The 22,538-nt window shown below is 44.7% G+C and overlaps 1 protein-coding gene across 1 annotated transcript in view; it reads right to left on the reverse strand.

Moving 5' to 3' along the window:
• The window catches only part of TRPC3 (transient receptor potential cation channel subfamily C member 3), an 81,309-nt gene that overhangs the window by 40,632 nt on the left and 18,139 nt on the right, over positions 1 to 22,538 (reverse strand). Inside the window, exons 3-4 of the mRNA XM_021008353.2 lie at positions 12,380 to 12,568; positions 1,984 to 2,148 (exon numbers count right to left, since the gene is read on the reverse strand). Coding sequence (XP_020864012.1) covers positions 1,984 to 2,148; positions 12,380 to 12,568 — 354 coding nt within the window. The remainder of the gene's footprint in view (positions 1 to 1,983; positions 2,149 to 12,379; positions 12,569 to 22,538) is intronic.

A 22,538-nucleotide genomic window follows, 5' to 3' on the forward strand; every position in this document is an offset into this window, starting at 1 on the left:
GGGGGTTCAGTTACTTGCCCATGTTCACGCAGCCAGTAAGTTCAATGATGTGGTAGGGTCCCTTCTAGTTCAAAATCCTGATTGTATGAAACACCTGCAAATGCATTTCAGAATAGAGTATGGGGTAACACCTATCACAATAGAAGATTACCATGAAAAGTCGGTTTCTGAAAAGCCTAGGAGGAGAAGTACCGCTGTCACCCCCATTTTTAGGATATGATCTTTTCCCGGTTGGTCACCAAGGTCAGCTCTCCCAGCTTTTAGCGCAGTGGCCCCACTTGGTAAGCGCTTAATAAATGTTCATTGATTGATTGCTCCAATGCTGAGGATGCCTGCATCACAAAGGGACTGTAGAAATCCCCCAGCAGACTAAAAATAACTTCTAATTCAGTTCCACAACATTTACTTAGCACTTTTTGGAACTTAGGAAACGAGGATTCAGCCGTAGCTCCTAAAGCCCCCAAATCAAGTTCTAGTGAGTATCTGCATAATGTTCAATAGCTGGCTCAATGGTTAAGAAAACACCAGAAAATGGTGGCAGAAGCTGGTCTGCTTTCCTCTCACAGGATATTATCACTAGTCATAATAGCTAACACTGACATAGTACTTCCGAGTTTGCAAAGTGGCTTACAAGTATTACTTGTAAGTAAAAGTATTCATTTGTCCACCATAACCCAGTGATATAGGTGCCACTATGGTTCCCTTTTTACAGATAAGGAAACTGAGTCTGAGAGAGGTGAAGTAACTTGTCTAGGGTCACACAACTACTAAGTGTCTGAGGGTTGGGTTTTTTTTAAGGCAATTGTGGTTAAGTGACTTGCCCAGGGTCACACAGCTAATAAGTGTCAAGTGTTTGGTCTGAGGCTGGATTTGAACTCAGGTCCTCCTGACTTGAAGGCCAGTGCTTGTATGCACTGCGCAACCTAGCTGCCCAGCTACTAAGTGTCTGAGGAAAGATCTGAACCCACGTCTTCTTTGACGCTGAAGCTTGTATCCTATCTATTATGATACCTAGCTGCTGATCTCTGGCTCGCCTCTAGCAAGGAAACAAGCATTTATTAAATGCTCCTATGTGCTTGTGCCTAGCATTGTGCTAGGACATCCTCAGTATGTAACTAGGCTGTTCTTAAAAAGCTTCTATGAGACACATGACACTTACTAGCGGTGTGACCCTGGGCAAGTCACTGAATCCCAATTGCCTAAAGAAAAGTTTCTATGAGAAAGAAAACAATAAGAAACGAAGGCTAGCTCAGAATCTGGGAGTGCCATTGACCTAGTTGGCCCAAAATACCCACGGATCTTAATGAAACCAGAGGTTTGGATTTCGAGACAGAAGTGAGCTCTGTAGGCCAATTTCTGACCTCCCTCTGGGTGGTCATCATTTATTACCTTCTTGTAGACCCTGCCTATATGATCAGCATGGCCTCCCTAGGCTTGTCAGAGACCTTCAGTGCGACCAGACTTGGGTATATCCTGCCTTCAACGTCTTTGCCAGGTGCCCATCTGATCTTGGTGCAGCCATGGCATTACCTCCTCTCCAGGTCATTCTCCCAGCCTGCCTGCTTTCCTTCCTTCCTTCCAAAATGGCTAATGTAGAAATTTGTTTTCCATTACTATACATATCTGCAATAGGTTTTGGTTTCTTTCTTGACTTCTCATTCGGGAGGGTTGAGGAGGGGGGAGGGAGGAAGGGGGAAGGGGGGGGAGAGAGAGAGACAGAGAGAGAGAGAGAGAGAGAGAGAGAGAGAATGAATTTGGAACTGAAAAAAAAAGAATAAAAAGTTTCTGTGCTTTGAAAAATGAAGAAATAAAAGAAAGCAGAACAACAACAAAAAAAACAACCAACAACAGTGAATGGGATAGAGAAGATAATACTCAATTGCAGGAAGCCTGCTTAGCACACACACCCACACACACTCACACACCCCAACTCCCTAAGGGACATCTTGAACCAGCATCCTAGGACATTAAAGCAGTCGGTACCCTGCTACAAGGGGCGATCCAGTAGCCAAGGGCCAGGAACGGCAACCCCAAGGCCACGACCAGCACCACCAGACACTTGATTGCGACGGCCTGTTCCCGCAGTCCTGAGAGGTTCTCGTACCAGATGGTCAAAAGCTGCTGCTGACAGTTGGGGTGAGCCACAAACTGCAGATAAACAGAAGCAAAGACGTGTTACAGAGTCAAGGTCAGAGCTGGACAAATATCGAACGCACGTGTGCACTGAGGGCCCGGAGACCCAGTGGCCTCTTCAGGACCCCAGGAGTGGAAGCTTCTCATTAGAGTTGCCCATTTCTCTTACATGAACAAATCACCTTCAATACTTCAGGGATCCACGATGCTACTGGTGTGGGCATGCCCTCCACCATTGCAGATTCCGACCCCTTCTGAGCCTCAGCACACAGCTTGGTGAGTGTTTATGGCCAAAGGAGAATCATTACCTGGCGGCCAGCCTCAATAGAAATAAGGGGCCTCTCGGGATATATTCTGGTCCTTGGCTAGCAGACCCACAGAAAAGAATACAGCTGAGCTTGTATTCAAAGTCTTTTCTCTTTTTAATATAACTCCTTCCCCCAACTCTATATGACTATAAGGAACCATCCACTGATGGAGAATCACTGATAGAGGGAATATAAGACCCACTTGTATTTATGTTTATTGATTTTTTTTTTTGGCTAGGCAATGGGGTTAAGTGACTCGCCCAGAGTCACACAGCTAGTAAGTGTTATGTGTCTGAGGCCAGATTTGAACTCAGGTCCTCCTGAATCCAGGGCCAGTGCTCTATCCACTGTACCACCTAGCTGCCCCTTGTTTATTGATTTTTTAAAGAGTATTTGCCTTGGGAAAGTCTTAGGCTTACAGTCACAGACAGAGCTGGAAGGGATGTTAGAGGCCAACTAGTATGACCTCATCTCTTTACAAATGAGGAAACTGAGGGCCAGAGAGAGACTAAGTGACTTGCCCAAGGTCACACAGATAGTGAGGGTCAGAGGCAGAATTTGGACCCCAGTCCACTACTCTAGTGCTCTTCCCCCTGAACCCCATGGGGCCAAAAAGTTCAAGATCAGAAACACTTACGGTTTTATCAGCAGAAATAACATTAGGGAAGACGCTCAGCAAGGGGGCTATCCACTGTGTTAGAGACCTTCCTGCTTTCTCCTGACATCATGAGGGCCTAGTGGAGCTCACTGGCTATCCGCCTCTGTCAGCCACGCCATGTCCCAGTTCCTTTCTTGTTTGTCCCTATTCTTAGAAGTTTCTCATTGGTTCTGTGTTGCAGCCTGCTCACACCCGTCATGGCACATGGCTGTGAATCATGGGGCACAACAAAGAACCAGAACTGTGGGACATGCAAAGGTCACTAGCGAGGCAGACACAGACGAGAGCAGGCCATAGCATCTTATAAAATATCACTTACGCCCAAGAAGTGGCATTCAAAGATGGCACCCAGGAAATGCACAGTCATAAAAGGAGACGGACCAGCCACGGAGTGAAGGCTGGAGATCACACAAGAGCTGGACAGCTCCAGGGCTGCCCTGCAATCCATGGCACATTTGATGACCTAGACTAGAGGACGGCCTCCAGCCCATTAGGCATATCTCCCGCAAAGGCTTTATGGGAAGATCTATGGGCAAGAAACACACAGAGAGAGCTTTGGATGGGCTGAGATTAGCACGAGTGGTGGAGGACCCCTCTGTTGAGATCATCAAACCATTTTTGTGGGAAACATATCCAAATGCTGAAGGAAACATACATCACTAGTGGTTCTGTCAAAAATCCACATAATGGCTCTGAGTTCAAGTCCCATCTCTGGTGTGTATTAACTACATGATCTTAAACGAGACATCTACTTTCCTGAGCCTCAGTTTCCTCACTCACAAAATTAGGAGTTAGATTAGATAGCCCCAAAGTCCCTTCTAGCTCCAGCTCTCTGGCTCTGGGTTATGTGTCATATTGCTTTCAGAGCCATTACCTAATTTCTTCAGGTGAATTCCATGAATGGAATTAAACTGAATTAAATGAAGATTTCATTGAGTCCCTGGAGGTTGGCTTATTTGGGCGGCTAATCATAATTATATCATGGAAAGCTTCCACATTAAAAACAAAACATGTACCCACTCTCAGATAAATGTGCTTCTCAGAATCCTCTTGAAACATTCAGCACTAAAGATCTTTACTCCAATAACCTCCAGAAGACTCAACAGCACCCTGGACTTTTAGGAATAATAACTAGCATTTCTATAAAGCTTAAGAATTGTAAAGCATGCTCTCATTTGATTTTCATATCAATTCTGGGAGGTAGGTGTTGTTATCATTCACACTTTACAGTTGAGGAAACTGAGGCAGGCAGAGATTAAGTGGTTGGTTCAGGGTCACACAAGTAAGAAATGTCTGAGGCCAAATTTGAACGCAGCTCTTCATGACTCCAGGTCCAGTTCTCTATCCACTGCGCCAGCAAGCTGCCTTTGTCAGAACACCTGGGCTTTACCACTTTCTCTGTGACCCTAGGAAAACCACTTCATTTCTTTGGGGCTCAATTTCCCCCTATGCAAAATGAGGGGACAGAACTTGGTCAATAAAATCTCACCCAGCCCTAACTCTTATTATGCTGTAACTCTGAAAGGAAAACTAATGTTTTGTTTTGTTTTGTTTTTAGGCAATACGGGTTAAGTGACTTGACCAGGGTCACACAGCTAGTAAGTGTCAAGTGTTTGGTCTGAGGCCAGACTTGAACTCAGGTCCTTCTGACTTCAGGGCTGGTGCTCTATCCACTGGGCCACCTAGCTGCCCCAAAAACTAATGTTTTTAAAAAGGAAAATGGACTCTGACTTGGCTAAGTAATGACATTGCTTTAATCATGACAGAATTAATGGCATTGATTACCCTAAGTAATTTTCCAAATTATTTTACTATTTACAAATAGATAAACATACCTGCCAATGGGTATATTTCCACTTATGGTCATTGTGGTACTATTAAGATGCTTACATTCATCAGAGATAAAAACATAACAGTAAGTCATTTTTGTAGCACTCTCTCGAAAATTTGCTTAGTGCTTTAAGGTTTATAAAGAGTTTTACACATATTCGCTCATTTGAGTCTTACAAGTGTATGAGGTATGTAGTATTGGTCTTATCCCCATTTTTCAAATGAGAAGACTGAGAAGTTAACTCATCCATGGTTATATAGCCAATAAGCGTCAGAGATAGAAGTGGAACTTGGGCCACCCTGCTTCTAAGACCTACATCTGGTCCACTCATTGCGCCATGCTGTGCCTTCTGTGCACATACGAGTGAAGGCTTATGAGTAAGTGAGGATCTGGAATGAACGCCACTGAAAGAATAACTGGAAATGGTCTCTTTCCTCTCCTAGACTGAAGAGACATCAAAGCAGCTGGATGGTGCAGCGGACAGACCTGGAGCCAGGAAGACCTGAGTTCAAATCTAGCCTCAGAGGTTTCCGAGCTGTATGACTCTGGGCACGTCATTTAGTTTGTCTGCCTTGGTTTCCCCGCATGTAAAACAAAGATGAAAATAGCACCTACCTCCCAGGGTTGTTGTGAGGATCGAGGGAGATAACACTGGGAAATACTTTGCAAACCTTATAGCACCATATAGATGCTATTTTAAACAATCAGTATCTAACCCGAGGTTCCATTCTGTAGATGAACAAAGGATGAGCAAGCCCACAGAGCAGAGCTTCAAGTTCACCTTGGCCCAAGTCACCCAGCAGCCTCCTCCTTCCGGCTTGGCTCCAAGGCATCTATCTAGCCTTCATAAGGGCACTACTCTGCCTCCCTGCCCACTGCTGCCAGATGGGATGAGGTATTTTGCTTTTATTTATTTACTTATTTAGGCAATTGGAGTTAAGTGACTTGCCCAGGGTCACACAGCTAGTAAGTGTCAAATGTTTGGTCTGAGGCTGGATTTGAACTCAGGTCCTCCTGACTTCCGGGCCGGTGCTCTATTCACTGTGCTACCTAGCTGCCCTGAGGTCTTCTGTTTTAACCTCACCCTGGTCTCTCTTCTTTCAATATCACCTAACTGTAAGAAGTCAGTGTTGTCTCTGAGAGCTAACTTCAAGTAATAGCTTCTCTGCTCTTAATCAGAAACAGTAGTAATTCAATCAGTCAGCTAGCATTTACTAAATGCCAAATGTATGCCAGACATCGTTCTAAGTGCTAGGGATACAAAGACAAAAAACAGTCCCTGTTCTCTCAGCAAACCCAAAGGCTAATGAGAACATTCCAGTATCGATGGAGCATGTCTGAAGAAAAAATATTTTAATGTGTTAAAGCCATCTCTACTTGGTGCTTTTGATTCCTCTACTCTTAATTTCTTCTAACCTAACTACACATCTTCCACCCTCACCATCCAATTTAAACTATCCTTTCTGAAGTCACCAATGAATTCTTGATGGTCAAATCCATTGACCTTCCCTCACCTTCCTTGGCCTTCCCTTCCCTTCCCTCACCTTTCTTGGCCTTCCCTTCCCTCACCTTCCTTGGCCTTCTCTTCCCTTCCCTTCCCTGGCCTTCCCTTCCCTCACCTTACTTGGCCTTCCCTTCCCTGGCCTTCCTTTCCCTTTCCTCCTCTCCTCTTCTCTTTCCTTGCTTCCCTTTCCCTTCTCAATCGGTCTCCCTGCCTCAAATCTCTCCCTTCTTCTCAATCCATCCCCCGTCCTCACACCAGAGATTTTCCAAAAGCTTTGGCACAACCACGCCACCCTTTCCTCAATAAACTACACTGGCTCCCTGTTCCCTCTAGGACCAGGAATGAAGTCCTCTGCTTGGCATATAAAGCTCTTCCCCACCTGCCTCTGCACCCTCTTCCCAACAGTTGTTGCTCCCTTCCATCCTGGACGCTCCAGACATCCTCCAAGACTTGCTGTCCTTCGCGAGCAGTGCCCCATTTCCCATCTCTGTGACTTAGCACTGGTCATTCTCTATGCCCAGAATACTTCAGCTCTCCATCCCAACTATGCCACTTGGGAGTTCCTGTTTTCCTTCAACACTCAGCTCAGGTATCATCTTTATGAAGAAACCTTTCCCAGCCCCAACAGAATAATCTGGGACTGTCTCTTTAGGCATCACGGAAGCTTAGAGAGTAAAGAGTTGAATTGTGAGGTGGGATTCTACAGAGGCATTGGGAAGAGATAGTTAATGGTGAGGTTTGAGTAAAAGCATGGAAGAGAGAGGGAGGGAGGGAGGGAGAGAGAGGGAGAGAGAGAGAGAGAGAGAGAGAGAGAGAGAGAGAGAGAGAGAGAGAATGAATGAATGAATGAGGAAAAACTTTCTTGGGAGAATTGTTGGGGGCAGCTAGATGGCACAGTGGATAGAGCACTGGCCCTGGATTCAGAAGGACCTAAGTTCAAATCCAGCCTTAGACACATAACACTCACTAGCTGTGTGAATCTGGGCAAGTCACTTAACCTTATTGCCTAACCACCCCCACCCCCCAAAAAAGGAAGTGTAGCAGAGAAAAAGAGGACAGAGGAGGATAAGTACCAAAGATGGCCAGCTCAAGTAAAGGTTTTCTAAGGATGAGGAGACACATGCATGATAGGGAGGAAGCGACTGAAGATTAGGCAAGTCAAAAGCATTTATTGAGAATTGTTAACCTTTAATATGGTGAAAACATTATGAAGAAAATGTGATGAGGAATAAAGAAGGATGAAGGAACTTTTCCTGTCTCCACTGGAAAGAGATTGAGTGAGCTACAGTAAACAAAGGATAGAGAGGACTTCTTTCTTTAGAGAATTATTTTAACTTTTGTCTCACAAAAAGGATGCACAGAATTCTTGAGAAGAGATTTGCTATCTTGAGACAACAGAATTCTAGGACTGGGTTGTAGAAGTGAGAAGTCAGTAGTTGTCGTGATGACCAAAGGTGACTTTGGCTGTGACCTTTCTCTACACACTGCAGTTGTCCTTGTGTTATTATTGGTTACCTTATTAATTAACTGAGTACCAGTTACTTTAATATGTATTTACCATGTACCATAGCAATAAAGAGTTTTGATATATATAGAAGGATGAATAACCAATTACAGGAAAAGAAATTTCTTTTATTTACTAAAGAAATAATGTTTAATTTATTATCTATTAAATAAATGATGTTTAACAAACTAGGAAAGTGCCAAGCTAGTTGATTAATTAATAAGATATATAACTTTAGTAGTTAATAAAGAAATATCTAAACCTTCTACTGATTTTTTTTATATTTCCAGGGGGATATTTTTGATTACCCCTGAATTACCCTAGAATTTGAGATCATGAGAATGATATTGTAAGAAGTCAAGTAGCAGGCTGGAGGGAAATTACATATGCTTCATATGGGGGATGAAAGAGAGAGAGAAAAAAGAGAGAGAGAGAGAGAGAGAGAGAGAGAGAGAGAGAGAGAGAGACAGAGAGAGAGAGACAGAGAGACAGAGACAGAGAGACAGAGACAGAGAGACAGAGAGACAGAGAGACAGAGAGAATTAATTCCTGGAAAGCAGGGATTTTTTGACTTCTATCTCCACACTGCCATGCCCAGTACAGTGCTTAACACAGGGGAGGTCTTAATAAATCTGACTAATTGTCTAAGTTACTTACTCCTACTTATGAAGTTAATACCAAAATCCAGCTTGCAGATTTAAAAGTCTCAGAAGGAAAATCATTTTCTCATTTTCTTTCTTTTTGTTGAATGCTTCTCTAAATAGTTACAAAGCCCTCGGCTCTAGGATACACCAGATGGAATCATTACTTCTCAAACTAATCACTGTGTGTAACAGAGAGGCAGCAGGGCAGAAGGCCCAGGCCCTAGTATCTGAATTAGAAGACCTGAGTTCGAGATGCAGCTCTGATACGTGATAGCTGTGTGGCTGGGGCCAAGGTGATTCACCTTGTTCAGCCTAAGTTCCCTCATTTGTAAAATGAGGCTGAAACTTTTCTTATCCTTGAGCTCTCAGGCTTGTTGGGGGGAAAGTTCTCTGTAAACCTCAAAGCATGACACGAGCACAAAATCTTAAAAAGAACCCCCAGATCATGTTCTTTCCTCCCAAACTGCAGGCGTCATCTTCAATATGTAAGTCATAACCTGTTCAACAACATGATAATTCAGTTTCATGAAAGTCATGGAACACTGGATAGAGAGCTCTCCAACGTCCTGACAGGGAAATGTAAGCCTTGATCGGCACTAGTTATCACTGAATTAAAAATCAGTCATTGCCTCTGCCCCAACCCAGGATCAGCAGGCTTTTTTTTAAACAAACTTATTATTTATTTTTAATATTTAAAAAAAATTTTGAGCTCCAAATTCTCTCCCTCACTCCTCCCCTACCCATTGAGAAAGCAAGCAATGTGATATCAATTATACATGTGAAATCATGCAAAATTGTGCAATTATACTGTGAAATCATTAAAAAAAAATTCCCGAGGCAGCCAGGTGGCGCAGTGGATAGAGCTCCAGCCTTGGAGTCAGGAGGACCTGAGTTCAAATCTGGCCTCAGACACTTCGGGCAAATCACTTAACCCCAACTGCCTCACCAAACAAACAAACAAACAAACAAACAACATTCCCTATTACCCATGTTGCCTTCACTCAGCATTCATCAGTTCTCTTTCTGGAGGTAGACAGCATTTTTCATCATGAGTCCTTCAGAACTGTCTTGGCTCACTGTATCGAGCAGAGTAGCCAAGTCTTTCACAGCAACTTACATACTCTTAGAGAGTTGCCTAGAGCAGTGAGGGGTTCAATGACTTGCCCAGGGTCACACAGCCAGGATGTATCCAAGGTGGGACTTGACCCCAGGGCTTCCTCACTCCAAGGCCAGCTCCTGACCCACTAAGCCACACTGCCAAAAAGTGATAGAGCTGGGAATAGAACCCACATCTTTTGGATTCTAATCTAATGCTCATTCCATTATCCATTATCCATGCTGCTTCCCTTAGCATTCCAAAGTCACTGTTCATGTTGACTGAAATATAAAAGGTTTCTATGGATCCATGAGTTCAGCAGTGTAGATACTCTGTCCACTGGTATAGACTGAAACCTCCTCATCCCATGCGTTCTTATCTGTGCCCTTCCATAACCCTTTTCCACAGAGGGTCTACACCACAAGCTGAATGCCTTCACAGACTCATTGAATCCAAAAATTGGAGGAAGGCATGACTGGGCAACAGCTGCTCTGAGAAAGGTCTGAGAGTTGTAGACAAGTCAGTTGAGTGAAATGAGAGCCCCCAGTGAGTGCCTTCCAAGGCATCATTGAGAGATTGACAGTATCCAGAATGAGGCTGCTCATCACCCCATGGTCCTCAGCCTGGCTGGACCACCTCTGCAGCACGGTATCACATTCTGGGGCCCACATTTTAGGAAGGACATTGATAAGAGCATCCCAAGGAGGGCAGACATGATGAGGATGATGGAGAACCCTGAGAGAGTGCCATGGAAGGAAAGGTGGAAAGATTGCAGAATATTTAGCCTAGAAAAGCCTCGGCAAGCCATGAAAGCTGTCTTTGAGTGCTTAGAGGACTGATAAAGAGGGAAAAACAGATTGTTCCACTTGGTTCGAGAAGGCAGAATTAGCAACAATAGGTAGATATTGTTGGGAGGCAGAACCAGATTTGATGGAAGGAAATACTTCTAATAGGCAGCTAGGAGGCAGTGAATAGAGTCAGGAAGACCTAGATTCAAATCCAGCCTAAGACACTTGTGTGACTCTGGGCAAGTAACTTAACAGCTACCTGCCTCAACTTCCTCAACTATAAAATGAGGATTATAACAGCGCCTGCCTCTCAGAGACGTTGTGAGGATCAAATATCATATTAATAAAGCACTTGGTCAAATGCTTGGCTCATAGTAGGAGCTTAATATACACTAATCTAAGGGCACCACTCCAAGGACACGTCTTTAAGCTGTTTCTGATAGAATCTGATTTTCCCTCTGATTTCCTCTCTGATCCCCTGATCCAAGGGAGAACGTTTTCACTCTCTTCTACAGCACAGAAAAACGTCCAGTTACTTGAGGGATTTTAAGAGTTGAGTTCATAGAATTACAGAATTAAAAATAAGATCAAATAAAATAATTTTTTAAAAAAGAATTACAGAATTTTAGGCCTGGAAAGGATCCCCAACATTCTTTTTTTTTTTGCAGTGCAGGTTAAGTGACTTGCCCAGGGTCACACAGCTAGTGTCAAGTGTTTGGTCTGAGGCTGGATTTGAACTCAGGTCCTCCTGACTTCATGGCTGGTGCTCTATCTACTGCACCACCTAGCTGCCCCCTCAACATTCTTGATAAGTAGTCTTTCAAAAGGCCTTTAGCAATGGAGACCCCACCACCACCCAAGCCACTGTGATCCATTTTGAATAATTCTGACTCTCAGGAAGCTTGCCTGACCTTGAGTCTAAATTCTCCCCTTTGCAATGTCTCTCAAGTGCTCCTATTTTGGGTCTCGGGACCAAACACAGTATCTCTCTTCCACATAAAAGTCCTTCCAAGACTTGAACACAACTATCATGTCCCCCACCCCCACCTTCAGTTTTCTGTTCTCCGAGCTCACCATCCCCAAATCCTCAGATGGCTTTCTACCATAATGAAATATCACAATAATTCTTTTCAGCAGATCATACAGTCCTGCCAACATCCTCCTCTGGTGCCAGGGCTGGGGGAGAGCATTCCGAGCTCTCATTGGTCTGTTCAGCCACAGTCAGACACGCCATAACTTGACTCTAACGTAGTGATGTCATTTTAGTCCTCTCTGAGAAGGAAGGCCAGCAGCCAACTGTGGTGTGGAGGGGGCCGAGGCTCTGAAGGGGACGCTGACAGAGTGGAAGATTTGGCAGGATCTACCAAGCAGAAGGACTTAGGGACCCAGGTTTGTTGGCTTAGGACCAGCCACTCTCACTGGGCTTGGAGGTTCATCAGTAATATTATTAATATTAGTTACTAATTGATAGTAATATTAATATTAATAACATAGCTAGAATTTACTAATATCATTACCAGGTTGTCTACAGAGTGACAATTTGGCGGGGGGAGCATCCCTGTAATTTAATCATTGTGAAGGAACTTCCAGGATGGAATCTCCTTCTACCAATGCAGATGGGCAACTAATCTGTAACTGGTAGCCTTAGGGAATTTCCTGGGGCATTGAGATATTAAATGACCTTCCATGGTCACACAACCATGTGCGTTAAAAGCCGGACTTGAAGCTAGACCTTCTTGACCCCAAGATGCTATCTATTCAAGCCTTTCAATAGAAAGGAAACTATTCCTTCTTTCACTAATTGCTCCCAATATTTCTTTTATTTCATTGTAAGTCCACTGGTATTCACGGCATGAGCACCAGATGATGCTTCAACATGGTGCTGGCTGGCAAGGTACTCGTTGCCCACTCACCTTTTTTACTTCATACTTGATGGCTAGCTTTACACGACTCAGGGACGCTCTATGGCGCTGCCCAGCTACTGGCTCCACTGAATCCACGTCTCCATTGAGGATGGCCTCAACCTCTTCAGAGTCTCGGCATAGGTCTAGCACACCCACCACGAAGTCTTTGCATTGCATGGAGAGCTTCCGATAGTCATTCTAAGAGGAAGACATCTGGAGATTAGTATTGAAGCTGGTCTTGGGTTGAAATCGATGCCCTAGGGACATGCTTAAAAGCATGGCATGGACAACCACATTCATCAGATAAGGTAGAGCCCCTGGACGATACTGGAATCTCAATCTCTCTGTCTCTCTCCACCTGAAACTGCAGATCTATCATGTACAACTTGCTATTCTTTTTTTCTTTTAAGCAACTGAGGTTAAGTGACTTGCCCAGGGTCACACAGCTAGTGTTTGGTCTGAGGCCGGATTTGAACTCAGGTCCTCCTGACTTCAGGGCCGGTGCTCTATCCACTGCGCCACCTAGCTGCCCCTAATTCTTTTAAATATGCAACAAAGTTATTGAGCAACTTTCTTTTTTCCCTTCTCCCCCCCAGATGGCTATCATTAGATACAAATATGTGTGTGTGTACACACACACACACACGATGTCAGTTCTTTCTCTGGTGCAGATAGCATCTTCTTTCATAAGATCTTTGTAGTTAATTTGGGTATCTATACTAGTCAGAATGACTTAGTTGCTGAAAGGTATTCTTAAAGCAATATTGCTGTTACTGTATACAGTGGTCTCTCAGTTCTGCTTATTTCACTCTTCATTATTTCGTGCAAGTCTTTCCATGTTTTTCTAAAATCACTGAGCTCATCATTTCTTATAGCACAGTAGTACTCCATCACAATCAATCACAATTGTTCAGCCATTCCCCTATTGTTGGGCATCCCCTCAATTTCCAGTTCTTTGCCACCACAAAGAGACTGCCATAAATATTTTAGAATATATATTTTCCTTTTTCCTGATCACCTTGGGAAACAGACCCAATAGTGGTACTGCTAGGTCAAAGGGTACAGGCAACTTAAGACACCGGGGCAGCCCAAGGATCTTTGTAATCTTATTGTCAGAGGCAAAAGGAAACTCCTTCTAAGGTGGGAAGAAGGGAGCTTGTGTAGTGGGGGACTGATCATAAAAGAGCTGACCAGTTGGGTCTACCTTCCTGGTCCAGGGAGTGGGCTCATGTCAGAAAGGGGCCCCCTATGGAGCCAGGCATGCATCATAGGCTCTTGCTGGAAGACATGTGTTTCATCACCAGAACATAGTGAACTCCTGGCCGCTGCCTAAAGAATGAGGTTGTATCAAACATGGCAAATAGAGCACTGGCCTAGAGTCAGGGAGACCTGAATTCAAATCTGGCCTCAGATATTTACTAGGTGTGGGACCCTGGGAAATTCACTTCACCTCTGTCTGCTTCAGGTTTCTCATCTGTGAAAGGGGGATAATGGCACCTCCTTCCTAGGGTTGTATAGATGTATACAGAGCAGAGGAAGGCTATGCTATCTCAGATGGGTAGGCACTAGCAGCTCGGGGGGTCAGGGGATTTGAGAACATTCTTGAAGAAGGGAGGATTTGGGCAGAGTCTAGAAAGAAATCAGGGAAACTAAGATGCTGAGGTGAGAAGGGAGAGCATGCCAGGTACTGGGAACAGCCAGTGCAAAGGCACAGAGGTGGAAGATGGGCTGCAATGTTTGAGGAATAACAGAGTTGCTCGGTCATAGAGTTGTATGGAGAGGGAAGAATGGTCAGAAGGCTGGACGGGTGGGAAGGGGCCAGGTTGTGAAGAGATCTGAATGCCAAACAGCATCGTGTAGGTACTCTGGGCAGTCAGGAGATAATAATAGTGGTATAACACACAAATGGGAAGCTAAGTGGTGCCATAGGGCATAGAACACTGGGCCTGGAGCCAGGAAGACTCATCTTCCCAAGTTCACATCCAGCCTCAGACACTTACTAGCTGTGTGACTATGGGCAAGTCACTTTACTCTCTGTGCCTCAGTTTCCTCATCTGTAAAGTGATCTGAAGAAGGAAATGGCAAACCCAGAACGTTGCCAAGAAAACTCCAAATGGGAACACAGAGAGTCGACCACAAATAAAGCACAAATGGCATCAGTGAAATTTTTAAAAAGAAGAGGAAGAGCAGAGGGAGACAAGCAGGAAAAGAAGGAAAGGAGTGAGGAGAAGAAAGGAAGTGACTTGCCCAAGGTCATGCCACCAGCTTATGCCGCGAGTGGGACCGGAACCCAGGTTCCCTGCCTGGTGACCTCTCTTACACTTTTGCCTCTAATTCCAGGTCACTGGAAACCCAGCAGAGGTTTCCCCGGACCCAAGCCCGTGCAGACTCCTCAGCTCTGTCTCTACCTTCCTAAGGGCGGCTCCTGTGCGCGCTAAAGGACACACCCGTGGCCTTGCAGCTGGAAGGAGAGAGCGAGGCTGGTGACATGCAAGTGAATCCTCAGGGATGCAGAATATTGATAACTGCGAGAAATCCTCCAGGACACTGGAACTAACACTTTGCTAAAAATATTCTGCAAATGAATCTTTCGTCCATTTGCATATTCCCAGAGCACAGAGCGTCATCACTGCATGTGGCTCACTGCCCTCTTCTCCTCCCCTGACAAGTGAAGCACCTCAAGCTGAGGCTCTGGCCTCCCCGAAAGGTGCCCAAGGTCACTTCTTAGAAAGCAGGCCCCCTCTGATTCCCCAGGACCCCATCGCTCCAGCTTTCCCAGAATAATAATAACAGTGAGCACTCATGAAGATCACTTCACAAAAGTTTGCAAAGTGCCTTACATACCTCTTCCGAATAGATCCTCACAATCACCATGTGAGGAGGGAGGAGCTATTATTTCTGCCATTTAGTAAATGAGGAAACTGAGGCTGAGAAGCTAACTGATTTGCAAGGGGCAGGGGTCACAGTGCTAGTAAGTTTCTGAGGTGGGATTTGAACTCAGGTTTTCCTGCCTCCAGGTCCAACACTCTACCCACTGCAGCAACGACTAGGCAAGTGTGTCTGGCACTACTGTAGATTTTCCTGTTTAAAAAGCACTTTGCAAACATGATTTCATTTGAGCTTCACAGTCACTCATCGAGGGAGGCACAACAGAAGTTCTTTGCTTTATTTCTTTCATCTGGATCTATGATTTCTTTTTTTTTTTTAAGGCAATTGGGGTTAAGTGACTTGCTCAGGGTCACACAGCTAGTACGCGTCAAGTGTTTGGTCTGAAGCCGGATTTGAACTCAGGTGGTCCTGACTTCAGGGCTGGTGCTCTATCCACTGAGCCACCTAGCTGCCCCTGGATCTATGATTTCATTGGTGGGGGAGGGGCAGTGAGAGAGGGGTCTGCTGCTGAGTTGCTAATCTGCATTAGTAGAGGGAGTTTCCACACTGGGAGCTCCCCATGCACACTGATGAAATCACAGGTCTGAATCTCCCTAGCCCCACCAAATAAGTTAATACATATGATCTTTACATCCAAGTCATAAGCAGCTCCTTAATCCCCACACAATTTACCAGCCCCTCTGGTGTATAACACAGTGGCACACAGTAGGCACTTGCTGACTGACTGTCCAACTGACTGACCAACCTCTCAAGTCAGAGTCATGAAGACAGATAACGGAAAACATCAAAGCTTTGCCTACAATGAGTCGTTTGCCTTGATACTTTAGAATCAGGGTACCAACGAATCAGAAAGGGAGGGGGCTAATTTAAAGTCTGCATGGGTGGTGAGAGCTTCAGGCTCAGAGACTGGAATTTCACATGGAGACCAGATCAGTGTTATCCTTGAAAGACCCCCCATCGTACTAGGCCAGGGATAAAAGTGGCCAGCATGCGCGTCCAGGTTTCTCGCAGGACTTTGAGACAAGAAGGCTCCCTCTTCTGTCTGCTTCTCAAGGTTAACTAACCAGAACACCTTGAAAAGGCCTACTGGTCTCCTGAGCCCAGTCTCCTTGCTGGATTTTTCAAGCACAGACTCCCTGTTGGGACATCTTCATGATCATCCTCAGCCCCGGGGACACTCATGGAAACATGGGCAGAATGGATGCTGGCCATTTCCCCATCGTCCATCACCCTCTCCTAAGAGGCCCGAGCTAGGCAGTCAGCCTTCGGGCTTCCTCTGTCCCAGAGCCGGGGGAGACCCCAGGGATTGACTCCTGACTCTGCAAGCTGTAAAATGAGCTGCTCAGAGCCGACAACCTCTAACATCCCTTCCAGTCTAGGCAGTCAGTCAATAAGCACTTATTAAGCACCCACTGTGTGCCAGGCACTGTGCTAAGCACTGAAGATACAAAGAGAGGCAAAAGAGAGTTCCCAATCTCCAGGTGCTCCCAGACTATGGGAGACAACACGCAATTAATTATATAAACAAGATAACAGACAGGAGGTAATTAACAGAGGGCAGGCACAAGAATTATGGAGACTGGGAAAGGCTTTAGGAAATATTTTGTGAACTGCACAAAGCTCAGGAAGGATGCGGACTTTTTTATATGTACACAGAACACATTAGCGGAGAAACAAAGGTATGCTACCAGTAAGATAAGTTCTAAGCAAAATGTCTCGTTCTCAACATGAGAGGCAGCTTGGTATAGAGGATAGGGGGCTAGCCTTGGAAGTCAGGAAGAGGTAGCTTCAAAACCTGCCTGAGATATGAACATGCATCTATATGTGCACATATACACAAGTACATATGTGTGTATGTATGTTTGTATATCTTGCTAACGTTAATATATAATATGTAATGTGTATGCATATATATGCTATAAATATACTAATATTATACATATACACTAACATACATAAACTAACATTACATATGTACTAACATTGTATATAGATATACCAACATATACATATACTGACATTACATGTATATATATATACTAACACTATATACCATATATGTTATTTTCTCTCTCTCTCCCCTAACATTAACTAAAGGAAGGCACCACTAACTAACTCTGGCTCTTTTATTCACTGGGGAACCTTGAGCAAGCCTGCCCATCCCATTGCCTGTCAAGATTCATCTGCTTTCTTCAACCTGAGTTATAACATTGTTATGGGGGGTTTTCCCAGCTGTTTTTTTAAACTTGGTAACTTGTCTCCTCTTTATCTTTTTCAGCTCAGTGTCTTTCACCATACCTCCGTTTGGCCATCTGGACCGCACTGCGCAAGGTCAGCTCGTGCCAGTCAGCTGGTGCTCACTTTAGGGGAAGTACAAAACTCAGACTTGCCAACTCTTTGTCTATGTGTCTCATCACTCCGACTTAGGGAGTAATCAACTTCTGATCTACTTTGCTCCTTAAGAGGAAAAAGAAGGCTCACTTCTAAAGCTCAGAGATTTCCCTGAAATGACTAAGTTGCCAGCCAGGGCTGGTAATCAGTGTGAAATGTTGTTGTAGTTGTTATTCTAGTTTGGGGCAGTGGGGTGTGAAGAAAGAGGAAGAATATTGGAGCCAGATCCCAGTTTTCTAGTTCTGACTTTGTTATTATTACCTACCCTGGATGGATGAGATAACTGAGGCCAGAGCCAAGGTCACACACAAATTTGTCTTCTCAGAGCAAAACTCTAGTTGTGAATAAGCACCGAGAAAATGTGGAGTTCTCCCAACGAGGATTAGGGCTCTGGGATTTGCTGGAAGTCACTCCCTCATCTTCAAGTGAGAAACAAAACTTTCTTGGGCAAAAACTCCTCCCTGAAGGGATCTGATATTCACAAGTTTGTAACCTTGGCTGTGGCCTCAGTTTCCCCATATATAAAATACAGAAGGTAGGCTAGCTGATTCCTAAGGTCCCTTCCAGCTCTAAAATTATATGGTCGAGTATGCTGATGTTAGGGCCTTTAAAGTTACTGCTCCGTGGTAACTATGGTCTTCATTCCTTACAGGGTTCTCCTCTGACCTAGGCCGGTTCTGCTATTTTACTTTACAGACTAGGAAACCGGGACAAAGTGGGGTCTAGTTCTTCTCTTGGGTTCAGAGAGTCATGGCATCTGAGAGCTGGAAGGGACCTTTATGACTATCCAGTGTAGCTCACGTCTGAAAAACAATCCCTACTATAATAGACCCTGACAGATACTCCTCCATGGTCTGGCTCAGGTCTGACTACAGTGACGGAGGACTCACTACCTTCCAAGCCGCCCATTCCATTTGTGGACAGCTTACTTGCAAGGAAGTTTCTTCTAGCATGGAGCCTAGGGGTGCCTCTTCACCTAATTCAGCCAATTTTTTCAGTCACGTCCAACTCTTTTCATGACCCCATTTGGGGGTTTCTTGGCAAAGATTCTGGTGTGGTGTGCCATTTCCTTCTCCAGTTCATTTTACAGATGAGTCTGACTCCAGACTGGGCACTGCATACACTGTGGCGCCACCTAGGGGCCATGGTTCTGCTGTTTAAAAGAATGTCGGCCACATGACCTCACCTGTGTAATCTAAATTAAAGCGTTTGCCTTCTCAAGGAAGATGGGAGAAGTGGGAGGGAGGCAGAGAATTTGGACCTCAAAACTTTACGGAATGATTGTTAAAATTTTTTTACATGTAATTGGGAAACATTTAGGAAAACCAAAATTAAAAAAGAGAACAATGACCACTGTGTCATAATGCTGCCCATTCAATAGACTGTAAAAGCAAAGAGAATAGCTCTTACTTTCTCATTCTTCTCTCTGGAATGGGTGGCATGGGGCTCTGTCTTTGGGACTTCCTGTGACAGGGAGGCAGAGGTGCCTCCCTCCAGGTACCCAGACCATGTGCTCCTCTAGGTGGACCTGAGTCAGGATCTCAAAACTGTGACTGACTCTTTTGCTTGGTGTTTCTTTCCCTGAGCATAGGTGACCAAACAGTGATCCTGAGATGTACATTTCCAGCCTTAGAAGCAACCTTATGAGATGGAGAAGTGGAATGCTCCAAGATCATGGAGCCATCGCTGATAGCACCATGAGTGGTGTTCCCTGCAATCACTATAATGTTTCTCAAGAAGTACCACCACCCTCCAGAAGATGAGCCCAGACCTGCCTGGCTTGCCAAAAGACATGGACTTTGAGGGAGTTAACTGGTCCGGGACATCAAAAACAGATGTTCTGCGTTACTATGTCATGTTTGAATTTTTATGAATGAATGCTCATTGGTCTTTTGTGTTTTAAGCTTTTTTTTTCAGTGAAAGAAAATAATCTAGCCCATAAATGATTTACATATTTCATCCAATACCTTTAAAACAATAATATGATTAGCATTTTTATGGCCCTTTAAGGTTTGCAAAGCATTTTACAAATATTATCTTATTTCACCCTCACAACAATCCTGGGAGGTAGGTGCCATTATTATCCCCATTTTACAGCTGAGGAAACTGAGGCAGACAGAAATTAAGTAACTTGCCCAGGGTTGCACAGCTGGTAAGTATCTGAGGCCAGATTTGAACTCCAGTACTTAGGTCTCCAGGCCCAATGCTCTATCTATTGTGCCATCCTTTTAGGGAGACCCTAGACTTGACTCAAACCTAATAAACTTACTCTAAGTGGTTTTCCCAGGGGCTCCAGGGTGTCCATAGAAAGGTCAGAGAATGTGAGGGGGGGGAAGCCTGACTCTCTTTATGGGCCACAGTTCTTCCAGGACAGAGCTTGGTCCTCAGGAACCTTGAGCTAGGGGCCAGGGATGAGCACCTCTGGACCAAGACAGTTTGTGTTTCTACTTCTGGACCTTGTCTGAATCTGAGGGCTTGATTCCCAAACAAGCCCACATGGGTAATCCATCTTTTTGAGCCCCACATTCATTGTGGAGGCACATCTGGGTTTGTCTGCTTTCTTTTAAGCTAAGCCTGACTGTCACCGTCTTGGGTGAGTTCAGACCTCGATTTGGCACACTCCGTATCGCTGGGACTCCTGGAGAGGTTGTGATGGGGTTTCTGTTTGGACTGCTCTTTATCCATTGTGGGACACGTATAGGTTGCCATTTATATAGGATCCATGGAGGAACCCAATACACTTTGGTTAGATGACTTCCAGGCAACCCCTGGTCACTAATCCCTGTTGGGAGAACCTAGAACTTGTTCTGGGAATGCACTTGGGCCTAAACATTCTCACAAGGAGAAGAAACTAAGCTTTCCCTTTTTTTCTTCAATGGATTGCCCCTCTGTCATCCTTACTCTTTCACTTGTTTTCGTCTCTGTCTACTAGCTCATTTACTATCGCCTATACACTCACCTGTGTCTCCCCCATCCCGGGAAAAAAACCCTTCATTTGATCTTTCCACCCCTGATAATTCTCATTCTTTATCTCTTCTGCCCTTTGTAGCTTAACTCCTCGAAAAGCCTGTTTACAAGAGGTGCCTCCACCTTCCCTCCTTTCGCTCTCTTCTTAATTCTTTACAATCTGGCTTCCAACTTTCCATCCAAACTCCTCTCTCCAGAGTTACTAATGATCTCTTTATTGCCAAATGCTAAGAATTGTCTCAATCCATTCTCCTTGACCTCTTCTCAGCCTTTGGCACTGCTGGATCAACCTCTTCCATGATACTTTCTTCTCTTTCCTGGTTCTCTTCCTCCCTGACTGCCCCTTCTCTGTCTCCTTTACTGGATTCTCCTCCAGATCACCCAACCACAGGTATCCCTCAGGCCCTCTTCTCTTCTCTTCTCCCTCTCCACTGCGTCATTTGGTGATCTCATCAGCCCCCATGGGTTTTATGACCATCTCTGCGCTGACAATTCTCAAATCTAGCTTTCCTGCCTCAGTCTCTTTGCTAACCAACCTCACCTCACCAACTGCCTTGCAGACATCTCAAACCCCGTATGTCCAAAAAGAACTCATTATCGTTCCCCCTAAGTCCTCCCCCTCCCCCACTTCCCCTATTGCTGGACAGGGCAGCACCATCTTCCCAGTCCCCCTGGCTTGCAGTGTAGGAGTCAACATGCATTCTTCACTATCTCACCCATTGGATTGACTTTAAAAGGAAAGAGAACTGCTCCTACTCTCCCATTCTCTCTGGGACACGAAGTATGGTGCTACTCTCTCTTAACACTTCCTCCCCGATGCCCGAGCTGTTGCCAAGGCCTATTGACTTCCCCTTTGGGGCAAATCTAGAACATGCCCCCTTCTTTCCTCCGACACTGGCACCATTCTAGCACATGGCTTTATGCCTCAGTCACAGTGATGGTTGCTGGTGGGTCTGCCCATCTCCAGTCTCGCCCCATTCCAATCCATCCTCCTTTCAGTCACTGAAGTGCAGATCTGACTATGTCATTTCCTTACTCAACAAACTTCAGTGGCTCCCTACTGTCCTGGATCAAATACAAAATACTCTGTTTGGCATTCAAAGCCCTTCATAACCTAGCCCCCTCCCCTCTTTCCAGTCTTTTTCCATCTTACTCCCTGTCTCTTACTCTTCAACACCAGCCTCCTGACTGTTCTCTGAACAAGACACTCTATCTCTCAGCCCTGGGCATTTTCTCTGGACGTCCCCCACCCATGGAATGCTATCCCTCCTCCACTCTGACTGCTGACCTCCCTGGCTTCCTTAAGTTCCAACTGAAATCTCACTTTCTACAGGAACCCCTCCCTAACTCCTCTTAACTCTAGAGCCTTCCCTGTCTTTTTTTTCCTATAAAATTTTTAATATGAAATATTACAAGCTAGAACAAATTAGGGTGCAGATATGATAAGAAGCACAGAAACACAAGTAGAGGGTTAACATTTCATTGATGACTTGGAGATACTAACAATAAGCCTAGATACTGCAGTGAGAGGCACCACAAAATTTATTTGCACACAAAGATATTGGGAAAATAGTAAAAACCTATTTTGACATATGAACTACAATTTATAATAGTGAGGAAACCAAAAATATCCCCATCTTTGCTTAGGATTGGAAGCAAACCACTGTACATTTCACAAAGGAGACTGGAGCCCAGAGAGGTCATGGGCCTCAGGTGGTAAGTGTCAGAGCTGTAATTCAATCTTTTGATTGAATCCTCTGAATCCCAACCTTGGGTTCTTTCCAATGCACTCCACTGCCTCCTGGGAAAAGAGGAGATTTTGTCCAGTGCCAATGACCTGGATTGTATCAACATTCATTTGGAATTGCAGTGACACTTGTCTTGAGGAAATTTACATTTGCTAATTCCTTTTTAAGTGGTG

Source organism: Phascolarctos cinereus, unplaced genomic scaffold (genome assembly GCF_003287225.1).
Source record: "Phascolarctos cinereus isolate Bilbo 61053 unplaced genomic scaffold, phaCin_HiC Scaffold_9;HRSCAF=440, whole genome shotgun sequence".
Classification (NCBI taxonomy): Eukaryota; Metazoa; Chordata; class Mammalia; order Diprotodontia; family Phascolarctidae; genus Phascolarctos; species Phascolarctos cinereus.